At 44.2% G+C, this 24031-nt stretch overlaps 1 protein-coding gene across 5 annotated transcripts in view; it reads left to right on the forward strand.

Moving 5' to 3' along the window:
• The first annotated feature begins 284 nt into the window (after window positions 1-284).
• The window catches only part of DDX42 (DEAD-box helicase 42), a 34459-nt gene continuing 10712 nt past the window's right edge, over window positions 285-24031 (forward strand). The window contains exons 1-15 of one of the 5 annotated variants that reach the window (XM_073326266.2): window positions 294-383; window positions 3050-3154; window positions 4245-4352; window positions 5053-5289; window positions 6911-7061; window positions 10043-10104; window positions 11448-11484; window positions 13485-13634; window positions 14081-14185; window positions 15637-15756; window positions 17222-17398; window positions 18315-18443; window positions 20286-20385; window positions 22436-22483; window positions 23093-23190. In XM_073326266.2, the coding sequence (XP_073182367.1) occupies window positions 4345-4352; window positions 5053-5289; window positions 6911-7061; window positions 10043-10104; window positions 11448-11484; window positions 13485-13634; window positions 14081-14185; window positions 15637-15756; window positions 17222-17398; window positions 18315-18443; window positions 20286-20385; window positions 22436-22483; window positions 23093-23190 (1422 nt within the window). In that variant the 5' untranslated portion in view covers window positions 294-383; window positions 3050-3154; window positions 4245-4344. Of the gene's footprint in view, window positions 384-3049; window positions 3155-4244; window positions 4353-5052; window positions 5290-6910; window positions 7062-10042; window positions 10105-11447; window positions 11485-13484; window positions 13635-14080; window positions 14186-15636; window positions 15757-17221; window positions 17399-18314; window positions 18444-20285; window positions 20386-22435; window positions 22484-23092; window positions 23191-24031 lie in introns of those variants that run through there. The other 4 variants (XM_073326268.2, XM_073326267.2, XM_073326269.2 and 1 more) reach the window with 4 other exon arrangements.

Genomic DNA, 24031 nt, shown 5'->3' on the forward strand with positions numbered 1-24031 from the left:
AGCGGGCCTCTGCGTGTGACCCCCCCCCCTTAAACATTAAACACACTTTTTATGTGTTAACACCATTGTAAATGCTGGCGGCAAAGCAGGGTTTGGGGTGGAGGCTGACAACTCACGACCCCCCCCCATGTAAGAACTTTGTGATCCCCGAGGGGTCCCGACCCCCACTTTGAGAACCCCTGGAGAGCGTCCATGGGGGCTGGGTGGCTCCACTGAGGCCGAGGTCACCTCCGCCCATCCTCTCGCGCAGCCTCAGCCGTCCCCAGTGCGCATGCCACGCAGCAGCGCGGTGACGTCATCCCGTCCCATCCGCACGCACGTTCCCCTCCCCCTCCCGGTAACGGGGGAAGAGGCGGCTGGAGCCGGCGGAGCCCGAGCGGCGAGTGAGTCGGGGGGAGGGGAGAGCCGCGGGGCGGCCCCGCATCGCGTTTCCCCGCGGGGCCCGGCGAGCGGGGCCTGCTTCCGGCGGGTGGGGGGCCGCGGCCTAGGGCGGCTGGCGGCGCCCGGGCCTGCCCCGGACAAAGGGCCCGCCCCCTGCTCGAGGCTCCCCGCGTCCCTCAGCCTTAGCGGGCGGCGTGTGGGGGTGAGCTGCCCCCTCAGCCCCCGGGCGCAGGGCCCCCAGGAGAGGGGGCGGGGCCTCCTGCTGCTGCTTCAGCTCAGCCACCCCCCCCGGGGCAGCGCGGGTCTCCCCCCGCACCCCGAGCTATAGCGGCCCCCTCCCTGTCCCGCCACCCCCGTACCGAACTACAGCGCCCCCCCCCCCCGGCAGCGCGGGTCTCACCCCCCCCGCCCCGAGCTACAGCGGCCCCCTCCCCCCCCCGGGGCAGCGCGGGTCTCCCCCCGCACCCCGAGCTATAGCGGCCCCCTCCCTGTCCCGCCACCCCCGTACCGAACTACAGCGCCCCCCCCCCCGGCAGCGCGGGTCTCACACCCCCCGCCCCGAGCTACAGCGGCCCCCTCCCCCCCCCAGGGCAGCGCGGGTCTCACCTTCCTCCCCCGCCCCGAGCTACAGCGGCCCCCTTCCCCCCCCCCCGGGGCAGCGCTGGTCTCACACCCCCCCCGCCCCGAGCTACAGCGGCCCCCTTCCCCCCCCCCCCGGGGCAGCGCGGGTCTCACACCCCCCCCGCCCCGAGCTACAGCGGCCCCCTCCCCCCCCCCCCGGGGCAGCGCGGGTCTCCCCCCGCACCCCGAGCTATAGCGGCCCCCTCCCTGTCCCGCCACCCCCGTACCGAACTACAGCGCCCCCCCCCCCGGCAGCGCGGGTCTCACACCCCCCGCCCCGAGCTACAGCGGCCCCCTCCCCCCCCCCCAGGGCAGCGCGGGTCTCACCTTCCTCCCCCGCCCCGAGCTACAGCGGCCGCTCCCCCCCCGGTGCAGCGCGGGTCTCACCCCCCCGCCCCGAGCTACAGCGGCCGCTCCCCCCCCGGGGCAGCGCGGGTCTCACACCCCCCCGCACCGAGCTACAGCGGCCGCTCCCCCCCCCCAGGGCAGCGCGGGTCTCACCTTCCTCCCCCCCTCCCCCGCACCGAGCTACAGCGCCCCCCCCCCGGCAGCGCGGGTCTCACACCCCCCCGCCCCGAGCTACAGCGGCCGCTCCCCCCCCCGGGGCAGCGCGGGTCTCACCCCCCCCGCCCCGAGCTACAGCGGCCCCCTCCCCCCCCCCCGGGGCAGCGCGGGTCTCACCCCCCCCCGCCCCGAGCTACAGCGGTCCCCTCCCCCCCCCCCGGGGCAGCGCGGGTCTCACCCCCCCCCCGCCCCGAGCTACAGCGGCCCCCTCCCCCCCGGGGCTGCGCGGGTCTCACCCCCCCCCCGCCCCGAGCTACAGCGGCCCCCTCCCCCCCAGGGCTGCGCGGGTCTCACACCCCCCCCGCCCCGAGCTACAGCGGCCCCCTTCCCCCCCCCCGGGGCAGCGCGGGTCTCTCACACCCCCGCCCCGAGCTACAGCGGCCGCTCCCCCCCCCCGCCAGCGCGGGTCTCACCTTCCTCCCCCCCGGAGCAGCGCGGGTCTCACACCCCCCCCTTCGAGCTACAGCGGCCCCCTCCCCCCCGGGGCAGCGCGGGTCTCACACCCCCCCCACCCCGAGCTACAGCGGCCCCCTCCCCCCCGGGGCAGCGCGGGTCTCACACCCCCCCACCCCAAGCTACAGCGGCCCCCTCCCCCCCAGGGCAGCGCGGGTCTCACACCCCCCCACCCCGAGCTACAGCGGCCGCTCACACCCCCCCGGGGCAGCGCGGGTCTCACCTTCCTCCCCCGCCCCGAGCTACAGCGGCCACCTCCTCCCTCCCAGGGCAGCGCGGGTCTCACCCCCCCTCCCCCCACATTGACCTATAGCGGGTTTCAGAGTAGCAGCCGTGTTAGTCTATATCTGCAAAAAGAAAAGGAGGACTTGCGGCACCTTAGAGACTAACAAATTTATCAGAGCATAATGTTTCCTGAGCGATAGAGCTCACTTCATCAGATCCAATGAAGTGAGCTGTAGCTCACGAAAGCTTATGCTCTGATAAATTAGTTAGTAGTCTCTAAGGTGCCACAAGTCCTCCTTTTCTTTTTATGAGCTATAGCTGTGCCCTTTATCCCCCAGGGCAGTGCAGGTCTCATCCCCAGCTCGAGCTAGGGCAGCCCTTCTCCCACCCAGGGCGGCATGGATCTCACCCCCACACCGAGCTACAGCAGCCCTCTCCCTCCTGAACAGTACCTACCTCATGCCAAATCGAGCTACAATGTCCCCCTTTCTCCCAGAATAGCATGGATCTCCTCCCCAAACCAAGCTACAATGTCCAACAGACCCCATGCAGGGCAGCATGATCGCTTAGGTGGGGGGGATGTAGGATATTCTCACTCACTTGCCCCACAAGCTTGGATCATGGGGTAGGGAGGGGGAGACAGGTGATGCGTTTAGCCTTCCCCACTGTGGGAAAGGATGCTGCAAGTGTAGTTTTGCTCTCTTCCCCCATCCACACCTAGTACCTGACTGGGCAATCTTTATGGCGGGAAGGTGGAGGGGTGCAGTGTGGTTCTCTTCTCTTTTTTGACCCTCCCCCCATACAGACACCATCCCCAATTGGGTGATTTCTGGCAGAAGGAGACTGCAGTGTGGTTTTCCTCTCTTTCCCCATGTACACACCATCCCTGACTGGGTGACGGGGAGAACAGGTGGGTGCAGTTTGTTGTCCCACTCCTTCCTCAAATTTAGGATGATCCATGAGAAGGAAGGCTGCAGTGTTCCTTCCTTCCTGTCTTTTCAAGGCAGAATGATCTGGCGGGGGGATACTGCTGCAATCCCATTCTCTGTCCACCCACCCAGTGTAGGATCTTTCACAAGGCAAAATGATCTTAGGAGTTAGGAGGCCAGAGTGTCTGTCCCCTTCCCAATCCTCAAGGCATATAATCCCAAAGGGACAAAGTTTCACCCTCTCTTCTCTTAACCAGTACATTTTCTAAAGTGTGGTGAACTGGGGGTGTGGAGACTGCTGTGGTGTTCCTGCTCTTAAAGGCAAGGTGGCCTCCAGAGAAGATGTGGTCGTCAGCGTCTCTTTTCCCAAAATTATGTTAACTGGGGAAATCTGCACACACCTCTGTCTATCTTTAGGGTTTTCTACTGCAGCTTGTCACTGTGATGTCTGAGCACCATCCACATGAAAAAATCAATAGCAAAGACTTGAGTAGACTTCATAATCAAGTGTAGCAGATTGTTCTGCAGAGTGTTGTGTTTCTGATTGTACTTGATATATGCTTTTCCAGTTTTCTTTTATTCACACAGTGAGAAAACAGCCTTACAAACTGATTTAATATTAAAAAATATTACAATTCATGAAGTACAGCACAAGCAACAAGAGCCCAGTGTTCCACAATTCAGGCGTTTGTCACATATCTGCAGGTTTGAAGCTTGAGAACTGTGTTGGTGCAAGTGGGAAGAACAGATTATTGGAGTCAAGCTTCTACCATGGAGAGCAGAGGAATGATTTTTTTCCAAAAATGACCTAGAGAGCTCCATATTCTAGACTTTTAGATTTGTTGAGCAGATTCCAAACTGGTAAATCCTTTGTGTAGGAGGTAGTGTACAGAATTTACTCTCAGATTTGCCAGTTATTTCTCTTAGCTATGCACCTTAATGTCATTGAAGGGGTCCCAGTGAATGCAGAGAATTGCCTAATAAGACTGCTAAACTAGGAGCCTTCTGACTGTAACACACTTGAAAGGGCTGTGCATCATGCCCCCCCCCTTTTTTTTTTGTGCCTTGAAGGTATGACTTTAGTTGCCCAAGCATTGGGAAAATACTAAACTTCATGGAATCAGGGTCAAATCCTAGCAGCATCAACAACTGAGCCCTTCATCCTCCTGACATGGAAAAGTGAGTTCTGTGCAAACAGATTGGGTGGGAGTCTTTCAAATGTGACCTCAAGAACTGAGGTGCTGTCTACTCTGCGTGTATCTTAAATATCCTAAGGCACACCTCTTAAATGAGGCTTGACTTTTTGTTCTTGACCAACATTTCCCCTCCCCCTACGGTTGTGTGGTTTGCTATGTGCTATCTGCCCTCCTCTCTAAAGGTGGCTGGATTTCAGCTGTGCAGTATTTACAAAGCTATAACACATTCAGGGATGGGACTGTATAAAAATGCAAAATATTTATTCAGTTGACTTTCCACTTCTCCTCCCATATCGGTTCTTGTGTTCAGGGACCTCGCCTTGGGTTTATTTGTCTATCTTGGATTGTAAAATCTACAGGACAGGAATGTTTGTTAAGCATTGTGTTAACGGGTGATAGACTTTTCTATCTATAAACCTGGTAACATGTATTTCTTTTTGATTGATGGAACTTTTTGAGCGATGTAATATTTTGGACAGCAACCTGTTCATTTTTCTTTAATGAAAAGTGAATATATTATAATTTTCAGTAGAGGAACAAAGCCAAAATCCTAGTTGGGGTTATCTTCTCAAACATCCATCTTCAGATGACTGTAGGAAGCCCTGGTCAAAGGAATTTGTGCCTTTTGTATCTGGCAAACTATAACAGAGGGGATGTTAACTTGTATATTCTGACCGTAACAGAGAGATTGCTGACATCATGAACTGGAACAAAGGTGGGCCTGGCACCAAAAGAGGCTTTGGTTTTGGAGGATTTGCCATAGCCCCTGGAAAGAAAGAGGAACCAAAACTCCCTTCACAGTCCCATAGTGCTTTTGGAACACCTGGCTCTTCAGCTGCGTTTGGGAAGTCAGCACCGCCTCAGCTCCCTTCTTTCTATAAAATTGGATCAAAGCGAGCAAACTTTGATGAGGAGAATGCGTAAGCTGTGATACTTTTTTTTGTGTGTCCTGTTTTAGATTTGGTTGTTTTACAGGTTTCAAGGAGCAAATTTCATTGATTGAAACTAACAAGCAGAGAAATAGTTTAAACTGTCTGAGCCTGGGTTTTCTTCTCAGTGAAAGGGGAATAATACCCTTGTCTATGTTGAGAGTTGTTTGTGAAGCTTATTTTAATTATTTAGATTTAAAATAATAAGAAGATGCCTATTCAAGGATCTAGGCACAGTAACACGTCATTAGTGGATATAATAAAATCCCAGTACATTTTAAGTAATCATTTCAGTAGGAACTGAGTCAACCAGCCACCTTCAAAAACTCCTTTCCACCCTTTCATCATTGTGGGAAGTATGCCTGTCGCCTCCTCCAAAAGCCCAAATTGAACGTCTTTTGCAGCATGTTCAAAAGGTCACTAAATTCAGGCTATTTTAGACCAACAAGGGGACCAAGTTCCAAAGTCTTGGAGCTCCCGTGTCCTGCCAGCTTCCCCCTCTATTTTTTACAGTGAGGGGAATCCAGCTTGAGCATCCCTGCTGACTTCAGCTATGGCAGAATGGCATGGGGAGAGAGGCGATTCCTCCAGTAGGCCAGTCACAGGCCATACAGGGCTTTATCGATCATAACCAGCACCCAAAATTCCAGTCAGCCAGTGCAGCTCCTGCAGCACCACTATCACATGTTCCCAGCAAGATGCCCCATTCAGTAAGGAAGCCACTGCATTCTGCACCTACTGCATCTCTCAATGGTTTTAAGGTGTGGCTCCATGTTGAGCACTCGCAGTAGTCTAAACTGAGGTAATAACAGCATAGATAACAGTGGCAAAGTCTCCATCCAGAATGAAAAGTCACAACCTCTTAGCCATATACACATGGTAAAAAACTGACTGGAATACTTCTGTCGCACAATTGTCAAATAGCAGCTGGGAGTCTAAAATCACCCCTATGTTACAAACCCTAGCAAGATATACTCCTTCTGTCAAATGATCTGAAGTTGCCTCGTCTATAAAGAGAGAGGGTGGTCCATTCCTTAGGGCACTAGTCTGGGACTTCGGCGACCCAGGTTCAATTCCCTGCTCTGCCACAGACGTCCTATGCGACCTTTGGCAAGTCATTTAATCTCTGTGCCGCAGTTTGTTGTTTGTAGAACGTATTTAAACATATTAAAAAGATTGTGAGGCTGTCAGACACGACAGTGATTGATAGATGGATCACCACTTGCTTCCCCTTGCTCCTATCTTGTTTGGGTTGAGTTTCAACTAGCTTACTTTCATCTATACTTCAGTCTCAGCTAGACACTGGCTGAGGCACTGATCAGCATCATCCAAGTCGAACAAGATACAGTTGGGTGTTGCCAGCATCCTGAAAACATTGGCCTCCTTACTAACCCTTCTTATAGTCCTATACACACATTGAGGGGATCACACCTCAACGTCCTTCAATGGAAAAAACTAGATGAATACAAAGTTTTGTTATTCACTCCAGTCAGTTATACAGAGACTCAAACCAATGGCTCTACAAACAGATAGACCCACTGCATGACTTGTTATAGCTGTGTGCTGACCTGGCCCATTACTGTGCTATAAACTACTCTCTCTTACTTGTCAGATACTTTGAGGATGAAGAGGAAGATTCCAGCAATGTTGATTTGCCATACATTCCTGCAGAGAATTCCCCCACGCGCCAGCAGTTTAATTCCAAATCGGGAGACTCTGACAGTGAAGATGATCCCTTGGAAGCATTCATGGCTGAAGTGGAGGCAAGCCCCAGCTCATTAAGTGTTTATGAATTTAGGTGTTAAACTCCTCTGTTAAGAGCAGGAAACATAGATAAATATACAAAAGGTTAAGGGTTATATTAGTGCTCTTCAAGGTGCTGTTTACAATAATATTATTACCTGTTGACATGGATAAGGCTGTACTTTGTATATCGGAGTCCTTGTCTATTATCTTCATGAGAATTTTTAAAAAATCCCAATATGTGTAAAAACCATTTAAAAGTGACTAAAGCCAAAAAAAATTACCGAAAGAATCATAGACATGTAATTCTGGAAGGGAACTTGAGAGGACATCTAGTCCAGCCCGCTGCACTGAGGAAGGTCAAAAGTATACCTAGCGTATCATCCCTGACAGGTGTTTGTCCAGCCTGTTCTTAGAAGCTTCCAATGATGTGGATTCCACAACCTCCCTTGGAAGCCTATTTCAGAGATTAACTACCCTTATAGTCAGAACGTTTTTCCTAATATCTAACCTAAATCTCTCTTGCTGCAGATTAAGTGCATTACTTCTTGTCCTACCTTCAGTGGACATAGAGAACAGTTCATTCCTGTTCTCTTTGTAACAGTCCTTAACATATATGAACACTGTTATCAGGTCCCCCCACAATTTTCTTTTCTCAAGACTAAACATGCCCTGTTTTTTTCAATCTTTCTTCATAGGTGAAGTTTTCTATACCTTTTATCATTTTTGTTCTCTCTTCTGGACTCTCTCCAATCTGTCAATCTTTCCTGAAGTGTTGCACCAAGTACTGGTTACAGTACTCCAATGGAGGTCTCACCAGTGCTGAGTAGAGCAGGACAGTTACTTTCTATGTCTTATGTATGACATTCCTCTTAATGCATCCCAGAATAATATGAGCCTTTTTCACTACCTCCTAGCCAGTTCATCCCCATTTTGTAGTTGCGCATCTGATTTTTTCCTTCCTGAGTTTTTTACGCTTGTGTTTATTGAAAATCATCTTGTTGAATTCGGACCTGTTCTCCAATTTGTCAAGGGCAGTCTGAATTCTAATCCTGTCCTCCAAAGTGTTAGCAACCCCTTCGGGCTTGCTGCTATCTGCAGATTTTATAAGCATACTTTCCACTCTATTATCCAAGTCATTAATAAAAATGCTGAATAGTGCTGAACCCAGGACAGTCCCCTGCAGGATCCCACTAAATATGTCCCCCCAATTTGACAGTGGACCATTGATGACTACTCTTTGAGTACAGCCTTTCAGCCAGTTTTGCACCCACCTTACAGTAATTTCATTTAGATCACATTTCCCTATTTTGCTTATGAGAATGTCATGTAAGACTGTGTCAAAAACCTTACTAAAATCAAGACATCGTGTCTATAGGCCCCCCACTAGAACAGTTACTGTGTCAAAGAAGGAAATTAGGCTGGTTTGGCATGATTTGTTCTTGACAAATCTATCTTGGTGATTATTTGTAACCCTATTATCCTCTTGGTATTTACAAATGAATTGTTTAATAATTTGTTCCAGTATCTTTCCAGCTATTGAAGTTAGGGCTGACTGGTCTGTCATGCCTTGAGTCCTTTTTGTTCCCCTTTTTAAAGATAGGTAGTTTGTTTGCCATTCTCCAGGCCTCTGTGATTTCACCTGCCCTGTAAGGGTTTTCAAAAGTAATTGCTATAGGTTCTGAGAAAGCTTTAGCTAGTTCCTTAAGTACCCTAGGGTGAATTTCATCAACTCCTGCTGACTTAAATACATCTAACTTCTTTAAATATTCTTTAGCATGATCTTTCCCTATTTTGGCTTCCATTCCGTCGTCCTTGTTGTTAATATTAATTATTACGTTTCTGATCACAATTAACCTCTTATAGTGAAGACTGAAGCAAAATAGGCATTAAACATCATAGCCTTCTTGATGTCACAAGTTGTTTGTTCTCCTTCCCCTCTAAGTAGAGGACCTCTACTTTTCTTCATCCTTCTCTTGCTGTTAATGTAGTTATAGAACCTCTTCTTATTGCCTTTTATGTCCTTTGCTGGGTGTAATTCTTTTTGTGCCCTAGCCTTTATGATTTTGTCCCATACGTGCTTATGCCGTTCTTTTGTACGCCTCCTTAGCAATTTGTCCATGTTTCCACTTTTTGTAGGATTCCTTTTTGATTTTCAGGCATTAAAGAGCTTCTGATTGGAGCCATATTGGCTTCTTCTTTCCTTCTTCCTATCTTTCCCTTCTATTCTTCCAGTCTTTTCTTTGCATCAGGGTAGCTTGCTGTTGCACCTTTAATATTCTCTCTTTGAGAAACTGCCAGCTCTCATGAACTCCTTTTTCCCTTAGATTTTCTTCCCATGGGACCTTACCTACCAATTCTCTGAGTTTAACATCTGCTTTTTTGAAGTCCATTGTCTTTATTCTGCTCCTGTCCTTCCTTTCCTTAGAATCATGGAATCTATCATTTCATGATTACTTTCACCCAAATTGCCTTCAACCTTCAGATGAACTATAACATCGCCAAAGATCTAACCAGGCAGTACAACGCCATTCATTGTAAGTAATAAAGATAGTATTTTAAGCTTTTTTGTTACTTTGATCTTAATGACGTATGCCTTGGCATCAACTCTGCTAGCTGCAATTATGTTTAAAGACAATTGGTGCTGGCACAGCTTTCCTGATCGATGTGCGAAGAAAACTGTTTTTAAGAACAGCATTGGAAAACGTTGGCCTGAGAACTCCCAAAGGATTAGTCAGTGGCATGATATGGTTAGCATAATAGGACATGGAATGAGAGACTGTTGAATCCCAAAAGTGCTGTTCCTGTGGCATGATGGAATAACCTAGCTCTGATTACTTCGGTCCTATTACAATATGACTGACTCCTGTTTCCCGCTTCAGATTTATCATCATGTTTTGCAAGGTCATTCATCACTTTGTATAAACATTGCAATAAGGATTTTTCCTTTCCAAGCTTTATCCTTGTGGTTGTTATGTGATACAATTCTGTGTCCTCTTAGGATCAAGCAGCCCGAGACATGAAGAGACTTGAAGAGAAAGACAAGGAAAGAAAGAATACAAAGTAAGCTCTCTTCTGTATCTCCCAGATCCTGCCTTGTAAGGGTGTTTAGAGCATTTCAAGGCTTATAAAAACCATCTTCTCCATTTTACATTAAACTTAATTGGTTCTTTAGATCCATGTCATGTAAATATAGTGAATAACCAGAGCATAGAATCCCTTCCAGTGGCTGTAAATTTTTGTACAGTAAAATAGAATCAGATGATAGATTAGCAGAATCCTTTGAGGCACCCCAAAACAAAACATACTGGAAGATTCACTTATAAGAAAACAAACCAGGCTTTTATTTTATTTGGGAAGGATCACCAACGCCTTTTCTTCCCTCCCTGTACTCAAAGTCCCTACATTGCAGCAACCATCTACACAAGCCAAGGAAAACTGGGTATAGCTCCCTACAAAGCCAGTCGCTGCCTTCCTGAGCAATATCCAAAGGACATTGTTCCCAAGTATGATTCAGGTACTCTTTGCCCAGCAATCCCAGGCCAGGCAAACCTAGAGACTGAGGGATTAAACTGAGATCCTTGCATGTCAATACATTTCATTGCTACTAGCTTGCCAGACTGGCCCAGATGAAGCTATTTGTTCCCCAGTGATTAGGAATGTTTGGTTTTGCCTAAAACCATATTTATTAGAATAGATGGCTCCTTTGGGATCATCTGGTGAAAGCACCATTGCAGCACAGACAAATTTAGAAATAAACACAATTTTGCAGTAAATACTGTGATTCTTCTAAACCTAGTTCAGGGGTTAAGAACAGTGCCACATGCTGCTCCCCACAGTTGGGAAATTTTGAGCTCAGAAGCAGATTTACAAGGGGGGAGATTGCTTGTCTGTCTTGATCAAGTGAAATAACTATGTACCATTGATACTTGTTGTGAACATCAGATGTGTTAGTGTAGTCTATATTGCATGGCGTTGATCAGGTTGTTCATAGGCCTGAAACAGAACACTGGATCCAAACCACCACCGACTTTGGGGAAGCCCTGAACTGGATTCAAACTTCCTGGTTCCTGTCCCTCTCTAGTTATGGGCTTGTAATAACATCTTTTGGTAATGCCAGGGACTTAAACCAAAATGCTCACTTTTCAAAAACTTTCACAGTAGAATCCACATCAAAGAATTCCTAATCTTCAGCCATGCTAGTGGAAGTAAAAGATGCTTGTGCAGGATTATGTATTATGAAAGCTCCTGTGGGTTGGGATTATACACTGATTTAATTGCTGCTTGATATTGTTAGTGTTGTGTCTTCCACTAAAGCATGGAGCTCATCACTACTCAAGTGACAATACAGAGCTGGGTATGTGGAACATTTGCAGGGAAGTTTGTTTCTCCGCTTGTTTTTCCAGGGGTATTCGAGATGACATTGAAGAGGAAGATGACCAAGTGAGTTCCTATGCAGTCTTTCTATCTATTTTATCCCCCCAAAATCTAACTACTTAGGTACAAGCAAAACTTGAATTCCATTTGAAACAAACTTGGAAGTTCATCGAGAGAGTCTACTAGTTTCCCTGTTGTCCCTGCCTTTCCAGATGCTTTAGAAAAGAAATAAAGAATATTGGGAGAAAAATCTCACAGTTCCTTAACTTGTATGTGAGAGGATCTTTCAGCTGATATGGTTTAAAATACACATAGTTTTCAATACCTCTGGGCCTCATCTAAACTGGTTACAGTAATATCTTTTATTTATATTGGTTCCACACCCTCCCCCCGCCACCCCCCAAAAAAGAGAAGAACAGAAAGGAAAAGAAATGGGAGGGAGAGGAGAGTGATGTCTCGGTTTCCATCTGTTAGGAATAAATGAAAGGTTTCTAGAAAGTTAGACCAAATCTTTTTCAATTTGTCTGAGATCCCTCTTCTCAGAAACATTACCCACTCATCAGCTGCTAGGTCAGCCAAGTTGCTGTGCTGAGCTTCTATGCCTGGAGGCAGTTTGTTCTTCCATCTAGATCATAGTCATCTAATACAGAGCTACAGTGGAATCATGGGAAGTCACTCTGATGACTTGTCAGCCAAATTTTGTCACTCTTTGGGGGCAGAGATCATCTTTTCCTCTCTATGCATAATTAGGGCCCCAGTCCCGAATTAGGCAATACAATAAGGTCATGTCTACACTTACGCTTACTGTGCAGCAAGCTGGAGTTTGAGTCAACAACACACCAGCATGCTGCTTACTAAGTCTTTGGGTGAACTCTGCTGGAATGTCCTAAAAGTTCCCTGCTATGCTTTGCAGTAGGGTCCACATGGACACTTACTGTGCAGCATGCTGGGACTGCTGCAGTTTTACACCCTAGCTTGCCGTGCAGTAAGTGTACTTGTAGATGTGCCCTAACACAGATAATAAATGAAGAAAAGAGACTTCATTTCAAAATGTACTTTATTCATTTATTTGACATGTCCTAATTATTTGATACTTTGTGATTTGTTAGTAACTATTCTGTTAGTTTCAGTAATGTAGGACCACACCAATGTGCTGTAACTATATACATTTGAGTGAAGCTAATTTATGCATGCAAATACCTGAGACTATGCAAATTATATGCACAGATGGGTAGTTAAGCAGCTAACTGGCCTGTTGAATGCACATGCGAAAGTTAGACAAGTGCAAACATTTGCACGCAGGTACATACACTGGACTTTGGAAATCTGGCCCCTGAATCTTTGCTGAGAAGTCAGATGAGACGCTCATTTCCCCATGAGAATGTTTTGGTTTGCAGATTAACAGTGAGAGCTAAATGAGTCTCCACAGTAGATGTGCATCTTTGTTAGATGCGTAGGGTGGGATCTTCCAGTGCCTTCAGTGAATTCCAATTTGTGCCTCTCTTTTTGGAATTGTTTCTTTCCCATTTAAATGGGGTGTTGACGGTCCATTAGTACATTGAAGCAAAACACCTTTTCCTCTCTCAGAGGATGGTTGGGGGAGGTGAAAAATAAACATTTGAGGCATTTTAGGGGGGGTGTTTAAAAAAAATAATTGAACGTATAGTGACTTTTTGTTCAAAATTCCATGTTTAAAAGGCGGCAGCATTTGTTCTGTAGTCTTTATGGATGTAAGAATAGACCCTGCCATTTAATAAAGCATAACACATGACAGTTCTTGGTACAAACAGTTCTTAATCAGTCTTTTGAAGAAGAAAAAAGTTTTTAAAGCATTTTGTGGTACTAAGTGAACATTATAGCAGCTTTCTTCATTTCTTCTGATTCTTTCCTCTGGATTTTACTACTATTGCTGTTTACTAGAAGAGCCAGTTCTAGTGAACATGTTGTCCTTCAATGGTAGGTGTTAAAGCGAGCGACCATCTAATATATGCACCAGTTAAGCAAAAATACAGTAGTATTTCTCCCATTGTATTTGGGTGTGATTTTACTGATGTGTTTTGCTGCAGGAAGCTTATTTTCGCTACATGGCAGAAAATCCTACTGCTGGTGTGGTCCCAGAAGAGGAAGAGGATAACTTGGAATATGACAGTGATGGGAATCCAATTGCGCCATCCAAAAAAGTCATAGATCCTCTTCCACCTATTGATCATTCAGAGGTAGGGATGGAGTTTCTTCTACTGGGTTTTAACTTAAGGAATTTGTGTGTTCCTCAGCCTAATGAGCCAGATTTGTGGAGCACCTCAAAATAGCTACCTGATTGAAAGGTTTAAGTTAGCTAACAGTTATTATAAAATTCATCTTGATCTGTTTGAAGTAATTGAGCAGAAAAGAACTAGGGGATTACCGGTGAGAGTTAAAAGGAACAGAGTGGTAAGAAATTAAGGTAGTATTTTACAGAATGATGAATAAGTGGCAGGGATGTCCAGGGCAGTAGTGGAGTCAAGAATTTGAAATTAATTCAAATAAACAATCATCCTCCCAGCCCAGCTGTGGGCTAACTTCAGGGATGATTAAGACTTTGCTCAGAAAAGGACAAACCTTCCTGCCAAAATCTAGTGTACAGAATGGATTCTTGACTAACTGTGAGTATTTGAACCTGCAGATTGAATACCCTCCATTTGAGAAAAACTTCTACGAGGAGCACGAAGAAATCAGCAGCCTCACCCCACAGCAGATAGTGGAACTACGACATAAATTGAATCTACGGGTAAGCTGGAAATAAGACCATACTCCCAGGGCCCCTCACTTTCACCCCTTGGGATTACTTTAGTAGTTATTATGCCCAAGACTTTCACAAAGGACAGTGATTTTGAGACCACTTGAGAACCTAACGGGGTCTGATTTTCAGAGAGCAGGTGCTCAGCACTTCCTGAAAGTTGGGGCCCTTTGGACACCCAAGACCATCAGTTACATCTGAAAATCTTAGCCAATGTATTTCAAGTGCAGTTTACATTTCCTAAAGGGTTTGTATGTACTCAATATGTATATGGTACATGTCTGCAAATACGAGGAAAACAGTGTCCTTCATTTATATTAAACATGCTTGCCCATTGGTCTAGGCACATTATAAAAAACCCATCTCCTTTATCTAACAACATTAAAACTCTGTCTAGCTCACTCAACCTATGCATAGAGGAATAAAGTAAAATGTATTAGTATATGCTTTCAGAAGTTCCACACTAGTTTAGTGTCATAGTTAAGTTTAGGGATGTTGCTTTGTGTTTATAAATCTGGGAATTTAATAACTCTGGTTCCCGAGGAAGCAGTTTGCTTGCCATAGAAAACAAAAACAGAAGTAGTACAATTAGACTAAGGTATTGTGTCGTGGAGAAGTGAAACTATAGTAATGTTTGATAAGGGAATCTGTGCTCTGTCATTTGTGCTCTGTCCTTTGGAATTCAGATGCTCACTGTCATTTATTTTGAGGTTTGGTTTTTTTTGTAATGGTAAAATATTAAATACAATTAACCATTTCAAACCTAATTTAATTGTTCAAACTCATTCCTTCATTATGCAATAATAGTTCTGTGTTGAATCCAGAGCAGTAATCTTTTTCATGCTGTGTATGCCCAGTTCCGCAGTTTTTTATCCTATGCAGTAAATAAAAAATAACTGAGATGATCTACCTCTGAGAGTCAGAATGCCTGGATATGAGTCCCAAGTAAATCACTGTATGAGTTAGGCAGACTATTTATTAGTTTCTCTTTCTCATTAGTTTCCCCGTTTGTAAAAAAGTTGTATTATCCAGCTACCACACAGGGGTTTGAGAGTCTCGGGGCTTGTCTGTGCTGCCCCTCGGTTCTGGACTATGGGGTTGTGCATAGCAGCATACCACCAAAGTGCTGCGCTGTAACTCCTCCAGTGGACACTTTAGTGCAAACTTAGGAAATCTTGTACTTTGCTCCTGCAACATCTACCTGGAAGAGTTACAAGACAAAGCTTTGGTGTACGCTGCTATTCATGTTCCTGTAGTCCACAATGCTCCAAACTTGTATCTTATGGCTTTTACACTGCATTAACCTTATGTCTGTCAAAATGAAAATGTGCCACCTTCTGATACAAAAATGTTATGTTAATTTTGTGTAAAGACTTCTCTGATTTTTTCTTTCCAATTCCTAGTTTTTATTTTGTATTGTACATTTATCTCTTTATTTCTAGGTCTCTGGTGCCGCTCCCCCCAGACCTGGCAGTAGTTTTGCTCATTTTGGATTTGATGAACAGCTTATGCATCAAATTCGGAAATCTGAGTATACCCAGCCCACTCCTATACAATGTCAGGTGAGTACTATTACTTCCTATTCCTCTAGCATTAAAAGCAGAAGAGATGTGGGCAAAAATGACCCTTAGTCCACATGAAGCTGTGAGCAATTGTGATCACCTATATTAAGCTATCCTAAGGAATAATTCACGTACATCCTTGCAAGTCACTTTAATCTTATTTTTAAAAATAGGTTTACCTGTTACTTTAAATATCAACTGTAAATAAAGTCCCCAGTCTTTTTTTTAATTGGCCCCCCCAGGAGGATTTGTAGCAGGTGTGAGCCATTAGCCTGTTGCTCAGGGGAATATATAGCACTGCCAGATGTTCCCTTTTTATATTTACTATGTTGCTTTAAAAATAAGTGTTGCACAAAGTGAACAAAGAACAGCACATGGAGAACCTCATACTAGCGAACAGTTCACACCTAACTAGCACCATGAGCAGGATTGGTAGGCTACATGGCAAGTGGGTTTTTTGGTTTTGTTTTGGGTTTTTTGGCTATTGAAATTGTATCTCATTGCCTCAGTGAAGTGGGCCCACCTGTATTGCAGTGCATGTGCAAGGGATTCTACTGCATACACAGCCGGTTAGAACAGGAGAGCGAGACTGTGAGTCAGTAGTGTAAGGTTATAGCGAACCTTGCTGTGGTTGCATTTTTTTATATTTTAAGAACGCAGTAAATATATGGTTTCAGAGTAGCAGCCGTGTTAGTCTGTATCCGCAAAAAGAACAGGAGTACTTGTGGCACCTTAGAGACTAACAAATTTATTAGAGCATAGATAGATCCGATGAAGTGGGCTGTAGCCCATGAAAGCTTATGCTCTAATAAATTTGTTAGTGTCTAAGGTGCCACAAGTCCTCCTGTTCCTTTTTTAGTAAATATATGGGATTTTTTAAAGTTATGTCTAACATTGATAAAATTCCTCAGACTTTGCTGTGTTTAGGAGTTGGTGTATGCCAGATTAGTCTATATTGCGGCGTATAAAAGTGTCTGCTGCTGAAAAATGCTGGATTGGCAGCGCTTAGGGGTAAAGTGAGTACATCAAAGATTAGTACTGGTGTAGTATGGTCAGGAGCAGTGAAAGTTTCTCTTCACCACCCCACCAGTGTGCCTACATCTGGACCAAGAGGGAGGGGACACATCCTAGAGAGCGTTGTTCAGTCTCTTGACCCCTCTGCTAAGATTCAAAAGGAATTTCAATTGTGTTTGTGATATGCATATTTATGCACTATGTACTGTACTGAACCCTTGCCATTTATTTCACATAGGCCAAAACAGCCCTGAAGTGCTAATAACTTCAGTCCTCTAACAAGTTCATCCAGACTGAACTTGGCAACCTAGATATGGAAGTGTGTATAGCCTGTTACCAATCCCTTGTGCCATCTTGTCCCCCTGATCGTATGGGCTTTCCATCTTTCTGCTTTATCAGGCTATATATGTGTTAGCTGACACATGGGCTTAGAATGTGTTTTTATTTTCAGGGTGTTCCAGTTGCATTAAGTGGCAGAGACATGATTGGCATAGCTAAGACTGGCAGTGGGAAAACCGCAGCCTTCATCTGGCCAATGTTGATCCACATCATGGATCAAAAGGAGCTGGAGCCAGGGGATGGTCCCATTGCAGTGATCGTGTGCCCAACCAGAGAGCTTTGCCAACAGGTAGGTACATAGTATGTATGTTAGCACTGTTTCCTCATAGAACATGGCAGATCTCTGTGCAAGAGAAATTAGCAGATAAACTGCAATAGTCTGTTGAAAAAGATGGAACTGTGTGTTATAACTAGTTTATAATTTAAGATAATGCTCTACACTTGTAACTCCTTTCATCCTGGGATCTCAACCAACTTTATAGATATTAACTAATTATCTAATATACCTATGAAGTGGGTTGATATTACCTCTCTTTTACAGAAGAGGAAACAAGTATAAAGAGGTAAAATTACTTGCTTGAGGTCACCCAAGTCAGTGAAAGCTAGGACTAGAACGTGGGAATCTGAGTTCCCCGTCCCCTACTCTCATATCTAGACAGCACTCTTCTTGTCATGGAAATATTTGTTTGCAGTATTTTGGAGTGAGTAGCCCCAGGAAGCAGGCGTCAAATCTATAAAAAACGTGTATGTTAATTACGGATTGGTACAATGCTGACCTATGCTGTATCATATTGATATTGGCATGCCCTAATACTACTAATGTCATAATAACTAATAATAATGTTAGCTATGTTTTTCCTGAATGCTAAATATACAATATAGCAATATATGCCTCAAAAGGACATTGCTGAGGTTAGATAATGTTTGTAAAATTATCTGAAGTCGAAAAGTTCTGTTTAAATGCTATGGTCCAAATTCTGCAGCTGGATGCATGGATAGGTTTCCAAGTAAAGTTAATGGAAGCTTCACATATGTATTTGAGCTCAGAATTCAAGCTTGAGGATTTGTAATATGTTCCCTTGAGTTACATTAAGCCCAAATTTGAGATGGTGGGATTTAAGAATTAGATGATATTTCCAAGAGTGAGAGGCCTTTCGTTTGAGTGTCTAATCTGAGCTGTGCTTTGCTTTCTTTGCAACTTTCAGATCCATGCTGAATGTAAACGCTTTGGTAAAGCGTATAACCTGCGCTCGGTAGCTGTCTATGGAGGAGGAAGTATGTGGGAACAAGCCAAAGCTCTGCAGGAAGGGGCAGAGATAGTCGTCTGTACACCAGTAAGTATATCTTAACGATGATGGAACCTTTCTCTTTTGTCTGCACTGTGGCTTAGGGTCCTGGCTTTCATTTAAGTTGAAATTGAGAGACATATTTTTGAAACCTGGTGATGGGGAACTCTTTCTTTAACTATTCAAGCCCTGCAGCTTTCCTTAGTACCAACAGCTTAGGAGGTGCTTTAACAAACATGCCGAAAACATTGTTGAATCTGGAAACTTTGAGAGGGGTAATCTCTAAATAGGACAGATGAGAAAGAACATGGTCAGATTGAGTCAGTAAGAGGCATGCTTGGTACCAGCACTTGATTTCTTATCCTTGAGATTGTGATGAAAACCTTTTGAAAGTGACCAGCTCCAGTGTTGTGTTCCTGAATCAGTAGACAACGTGCAACAATAATACTGAAAGGCGTGAACAGTCCATTACCTTGCTTGTGTGTTAACTCTGAAATCTAATGATAGTAATTTGAAGTTACATTGTTAACTTTGATTCACTGCTGACCAGTTAGAAACAGCCAGCTATTTTGTAACTGTGGGCAGAACTTGAGCAGCGTACCCACCACATAGTTTACACTGATTCCTGGGAGAAAGAAATAAGTGGGTAACCATTATATGTCAAAAATATTCACAAGTCCAGTGATTTACATTTTGATAATTAAGATCAGTATTCTGTGGGTAAATGAGAAAGGACAAACTGAAAGAAACACTAGTGATTATCTGTTATGGACAACCAGAGTGAAAACAAAACATGAAAAATTTCTGGACCAATTATTGAGGAAAAGCACAGGGTATTTGACCTCTATCTAATAAAGCTACATGTCTACAATTTGAAAAGTAAGAAGAGTAGAAATGTACTCTACAGTGATCCAAGGTGGTATAACTAAGTCTAAAGAGAGGCAGCTAAGCGAAGGAAACTGTAGGTGGAATATCAGGGAACATTTCCTAACTGGGAGATCTGTTAGATTGTGGAAGTGGTAGAAATCATTTAATATGAGTCATTTAAAACTAGAGTGTACAAAGTACTGAAATATACTGGATGGGAGCACTTTTGCATTGCCCACCAAAGAGACCTATTTTATACAGGGCCCCAGCAAAATTTAGTGTTCCAGGTAGCTATGCCTTTAAGATCTAAGAAAATTATACTGGTATGTGTCTAGTGACAAGGTAGTGACCAGTTTAAACACTGGGTTGTCTGTTGGATGTGGGGTCTCTAGTGCATGTTTCACTTCAAACATGAATGAAACTAAGAGTAGAGGATCATTTTGTATTGTTGCCCCTAAATGCTGGGATGGGAATTTCAAAGAATTGGGTCCCTAATTCCAAAGGCTCTTTTGAAAATCCCAGCCTTAAAACTTAGTCTACCAGGCACACTAACTGGATGTATTTGGAATCTTACTTCCGCTGACTTGAAAATATAATTGATACAGAACTGCTGTATGAATAGCAATGGTCTGTTATAGACTGAAGCATTGAGACATTTTCTATTAAAGTCTCTTTTTTAGTATCATGATGATTTATACTGAGTGAGGATTAAATACCAGAGCAGTAGCCACTTTCCTCAAAGATGCCGCTTGTTACACCAGTGGTTCTCAAACTTTTGTACCAGTGACCCCTTTTGCATAGAAGGCCTCTGAGTGCGACCCCTCCTTGTAAATTAAAAACACTTTTTATATATTTAACACCATTATAAATGCTGGAGGCAAAGCAGGGTTTGGGGTGGAGGCTTACAGCTTGCGACCCCCCCATGTAAGAACCTATGACCCCCTGAGGGGTCCCAGCCCCCAGTTTGAGAACCCCTATGTTACACTTAAAGGCTTGTGGATTTTAATTTTTGTTTTCTCATAGGGTCGCTTGATTGATCATGTGAAGAAGAAAGCTACCAATCTTCAAAGAGTCTCCTATCTTGTGTTTGATGAAGCAGACAGAATGTTTGACATGGGTTTTGGTATGTATTGAATGAAAGCCTCCATACAGCATAAAGTAGGAGTACGCAATTTTCAATCTGAATTGGCTGCATGGAACTCCTGTAGCTTACCAGAACTTTGAAATCCATTGAGAAAAGTCTGTTTGGACAGAACCCTGGCTAGGTATGCATTTAAAGGGCATGACCTTTTAGCATTGATGAAAAGGGGCCAGGCAGGTCTAGCAAAATGATCATGGGAATGGGATTCAGGAACTGCTAGGTTCTAATCCTGACTTTTACCTCCAACTTTCTGAGTGGCGTCGTGCCAGTCCCTTCACCCCGTGCCTCAGTTATGCATGGATAAGTTGGGATGCTGTAGTAACACCTGCCTACTTCACTGAGATGTTACATGCTTGATCAGTGCATTGAATTTGTGTACAGCTTTGCAGTGTCGTTAAAGAAGGTCCTTGCCTTGATGTAGCACAGCTTTGACTCTCCAGTGGCCGAAGCAAACCAAAGAGGAGAGAGGCTTGCTAGTGTACTGTAAGAGGTGCAGGGACGTGCACTCAGATTAATTAGGAGCACAATTGAAGGGAGCTATGAAACAGCATTTTGGCAACAAACAAATGCAACCTGGAAGCAATAATAAAATAAACAACTCTTCAATCTTTTTAACTTAAATATGAAATATGGGGCATAAAATTTGCTATGGAATTGCTGTCTGAGCTATTCTGCTGATTGTTGAGCAAATAAAGTAAATTAGAGCATTTTGATAGCCTCACATTTTTACTAATAACTGTTTTTTTGGCTGGGTGAATACAATGTCATTAATTTTTTTTCTGTGATAATCATCATGGAAACGAGCAGGCAAGGTTTTGTGCTTGTAAATTTCCATGATAATTTGGTAAGTATGAATTACCTTTTTTTTTTTTAAATGTGCCCTAGATAGTTCTTGTTTGTTTTTCTTTTTATATTGCAACTTCAAGCATGGGATTGCCGTTGCTTTGTGCCCCCCATCAAAGATTATTGAACTGGAATGCTTACCTTCCCAAGCCAGTGTCTGTTGTATTAGGGCCATTCAGAGTTAGGAGTGGAAGGAATTGGAGCACTGCACACACTGTTCCCTCATTTTTGGGAAGCAGCCTTGCTTAGTCTGTATCTCAGGTTAGCTCTACGGTCATGGCACTAACACTTAGCCTGGAAGTCAATCAGCCCTCTCAGAAGCTGTATTGAATGCTGTTTCACAACCAAAGTTGCTTTGCAAAGTGCATCAATTTTCTGTATCTTTCTGCCAAAAACCATTTACTGTGCTATCTTCATCTGTTTCATCAGCTGGCCTGAAACACTTGCCTACTGAAGTCTCAGGTGGAGTAAGCTGGCTTCTAATAAACCATAAAAAGAAAAGGAGGACTTGTGGCACCTTAGAGACTAACAAATTTATTAGAGCATAAGCTTTCGTGAGCTACAGCTCACTTCATCGGATGCATACAGTGGAAAATATAGTGGGGAGATTTTATATACACAGAGAACATGAAACAGTGGGTGTTACCATACAGACTGTAACAAGAGTGACCAGGAAAGGTGAGCTATTACCAGCAGGAGAGCGGGGGTGGGAGGGGAGGGGAAAATAGCTCACCTTTCCTGGTCACTCTTGTTACAGTTTGTATGGTAACACCCATTGTTTCATGTTCTCTGTGTATATAAAATCTCCCCACTATATTTTTCCACTGAATGCATCCGATGAAGTGAGCTGTAGCTCACGAAAGCTTATGCTCTAATAAATTTGTTAGTCTCTAAGGTGCCACAAGTACTCCTTTTCTTTTTACGGATACAGACTAACACGGCTGCTACTCTGAAACCTCTAATAAACCAATGATTAGTGAGTGTGAACAGCAAGAAACCTCTTCAGATTTTTGTTTGCTAGGGCAAAATAGATAAATATGTATGTATGTATAAAAAGTACTATGGATCCTTTATTTTATTTTTTTTAAATCCGCTGAACGCACAAAAAGCTTGACTAGATTTCCTTCCACTCACTAGTGAAATAGTACTAGGTTTTGATTATATGCTGTTTTTTTCTTTCCTTTCTCAGAATACCAAGTGAGATCAGTTGCCAGCCATGTGCGCCCTGACAGACAAAGTAAGTACAAGCATGTTTCAAAACAAACTACCACAGGGTAAAAGCTAGGAAGAGGCGTTGATATTTAGTAGTTAGAGCAAGAGTCTTGGAGCCAGGATTCCTGGATTCTATTTCCAGCTTTGCCACTGACTCATTCTCTGACCTTCGATAAGTCACTTGGGGCAAGACTTTCAAGAGTTCAGCTCCAGTTGTTTTCAGTGTTGTTTAATACCTAGCTCAGAGAGGAGTTGATAGACAGACGTAATATTTGATTTGCTGTGAGATCCTCTGATGGAAGCCGCCATGGGAATACAATGCGGCATTACCGTCTTTCCACATCTTGTTTTTGGATAACTGAATAAATGCTCTTATTCTAGCCTTTGTCCTGTATATGTATTTAAAGTATTCTGGAAAATTAATACAAGCCTGCGCTGTTTGTGCTAAGGGATTTGATGGAAATTTGCCTTAAACTTGGTAAAAGATTGACTATGACTCAGAATCCCTAATACCTAGCACAGTTTTTTTATTTCTTTTGTACAGAGCTTGTTAATTAGATCTATACAGAAGTGTTTTCATAGTACAGAAAGGGAGTGTACTCTTCAGAGAGTTCAAATAGACTTTTCCTTCCAGCTCTCTTGTTCAGTGCCACTTTTCGTAAAAAGATTGAGAAGTTGGCCAGAGATATCCTGATCGACCCGATTCGAGTGGTGCAGGGAGACATTGGAGAGGTAATCCTGCAACATTGTTTCTGAAAGAGAATTCAAAGATGGTAGAGAAAACCATCTTATTCTGTCGTCTTATGTTATTTACATTAAAGCTTAGACTACAGCTGTGGTCACTGATTGCCAGGAGGAAATATTTTGCATTCTTGAACACGAGGTCTGGAAAAAATAAGTAATGTAATTTAAAAAAACTTATATTCTAATTTTACGATAACTCAGAAACTTTAAGGCCAGAGGGACCATCATGATCATCTAGTCTGACCTCCTGCATGTCGCAGGCCACAGAATCTCACCCACCCACTCTTGTAGTAGACCCGTAACCTCTGGCTCAGTTACTGAAGTCCTCAAATCTTGATCTAAAGAGTTCAGGTTACAGCCATTTACTCCAGTTCAAACCAGTAAGTGACTCATGCTCCAGAGGAAGGCAAAAAAACCCCAGGATCTCTACCAGTCTGACCTGGGGGAAAATTCCTTCCTGACTTCAAATATGGTGGTGTTAGATTCTGAGCATGTGGGCAAGACCCACCAGCCAGACTCCTGGGAAAGAATTATCTGTAGTAATTCTCTGTAGAACTAAGCATCCTTACTGTGATAGGAGCTTTTATTAATGCCTGGAGCAACACTGATACTAAGAAAATTGCTCTAGAGAAAAAATAACTCATAAATTGCTAAGTTAAAGTCTTTCCCAGTTTGGCCATTGATTGTATTCACCATCATAGATCTAGGTGCCTAAGGTTTAGATACAGGCGTTTAATGAAAACATAATACAAGTAATAAATAAATGATAGTATTTGGTCTTTGTGGGTGTATCCCAATACTGTCTTAAGGTTCAGTACTGCTTCCATCA

Source organism: Lepidochelys kempii, chromosome 27 (assembly GCF_965140285.1).
Source record: "Lepidochelys kempii isolate rLepKem1 chromosome 27, rLepKem1.hap1, whole genome shotgun sequence".
Classification (NCBI taxonomy): domain Eukaryota; kingdom Metazoa; phylum Chordata; order Testudines; family Cheloniidae; genus Lepidochelys; species Lepidochelys kempii.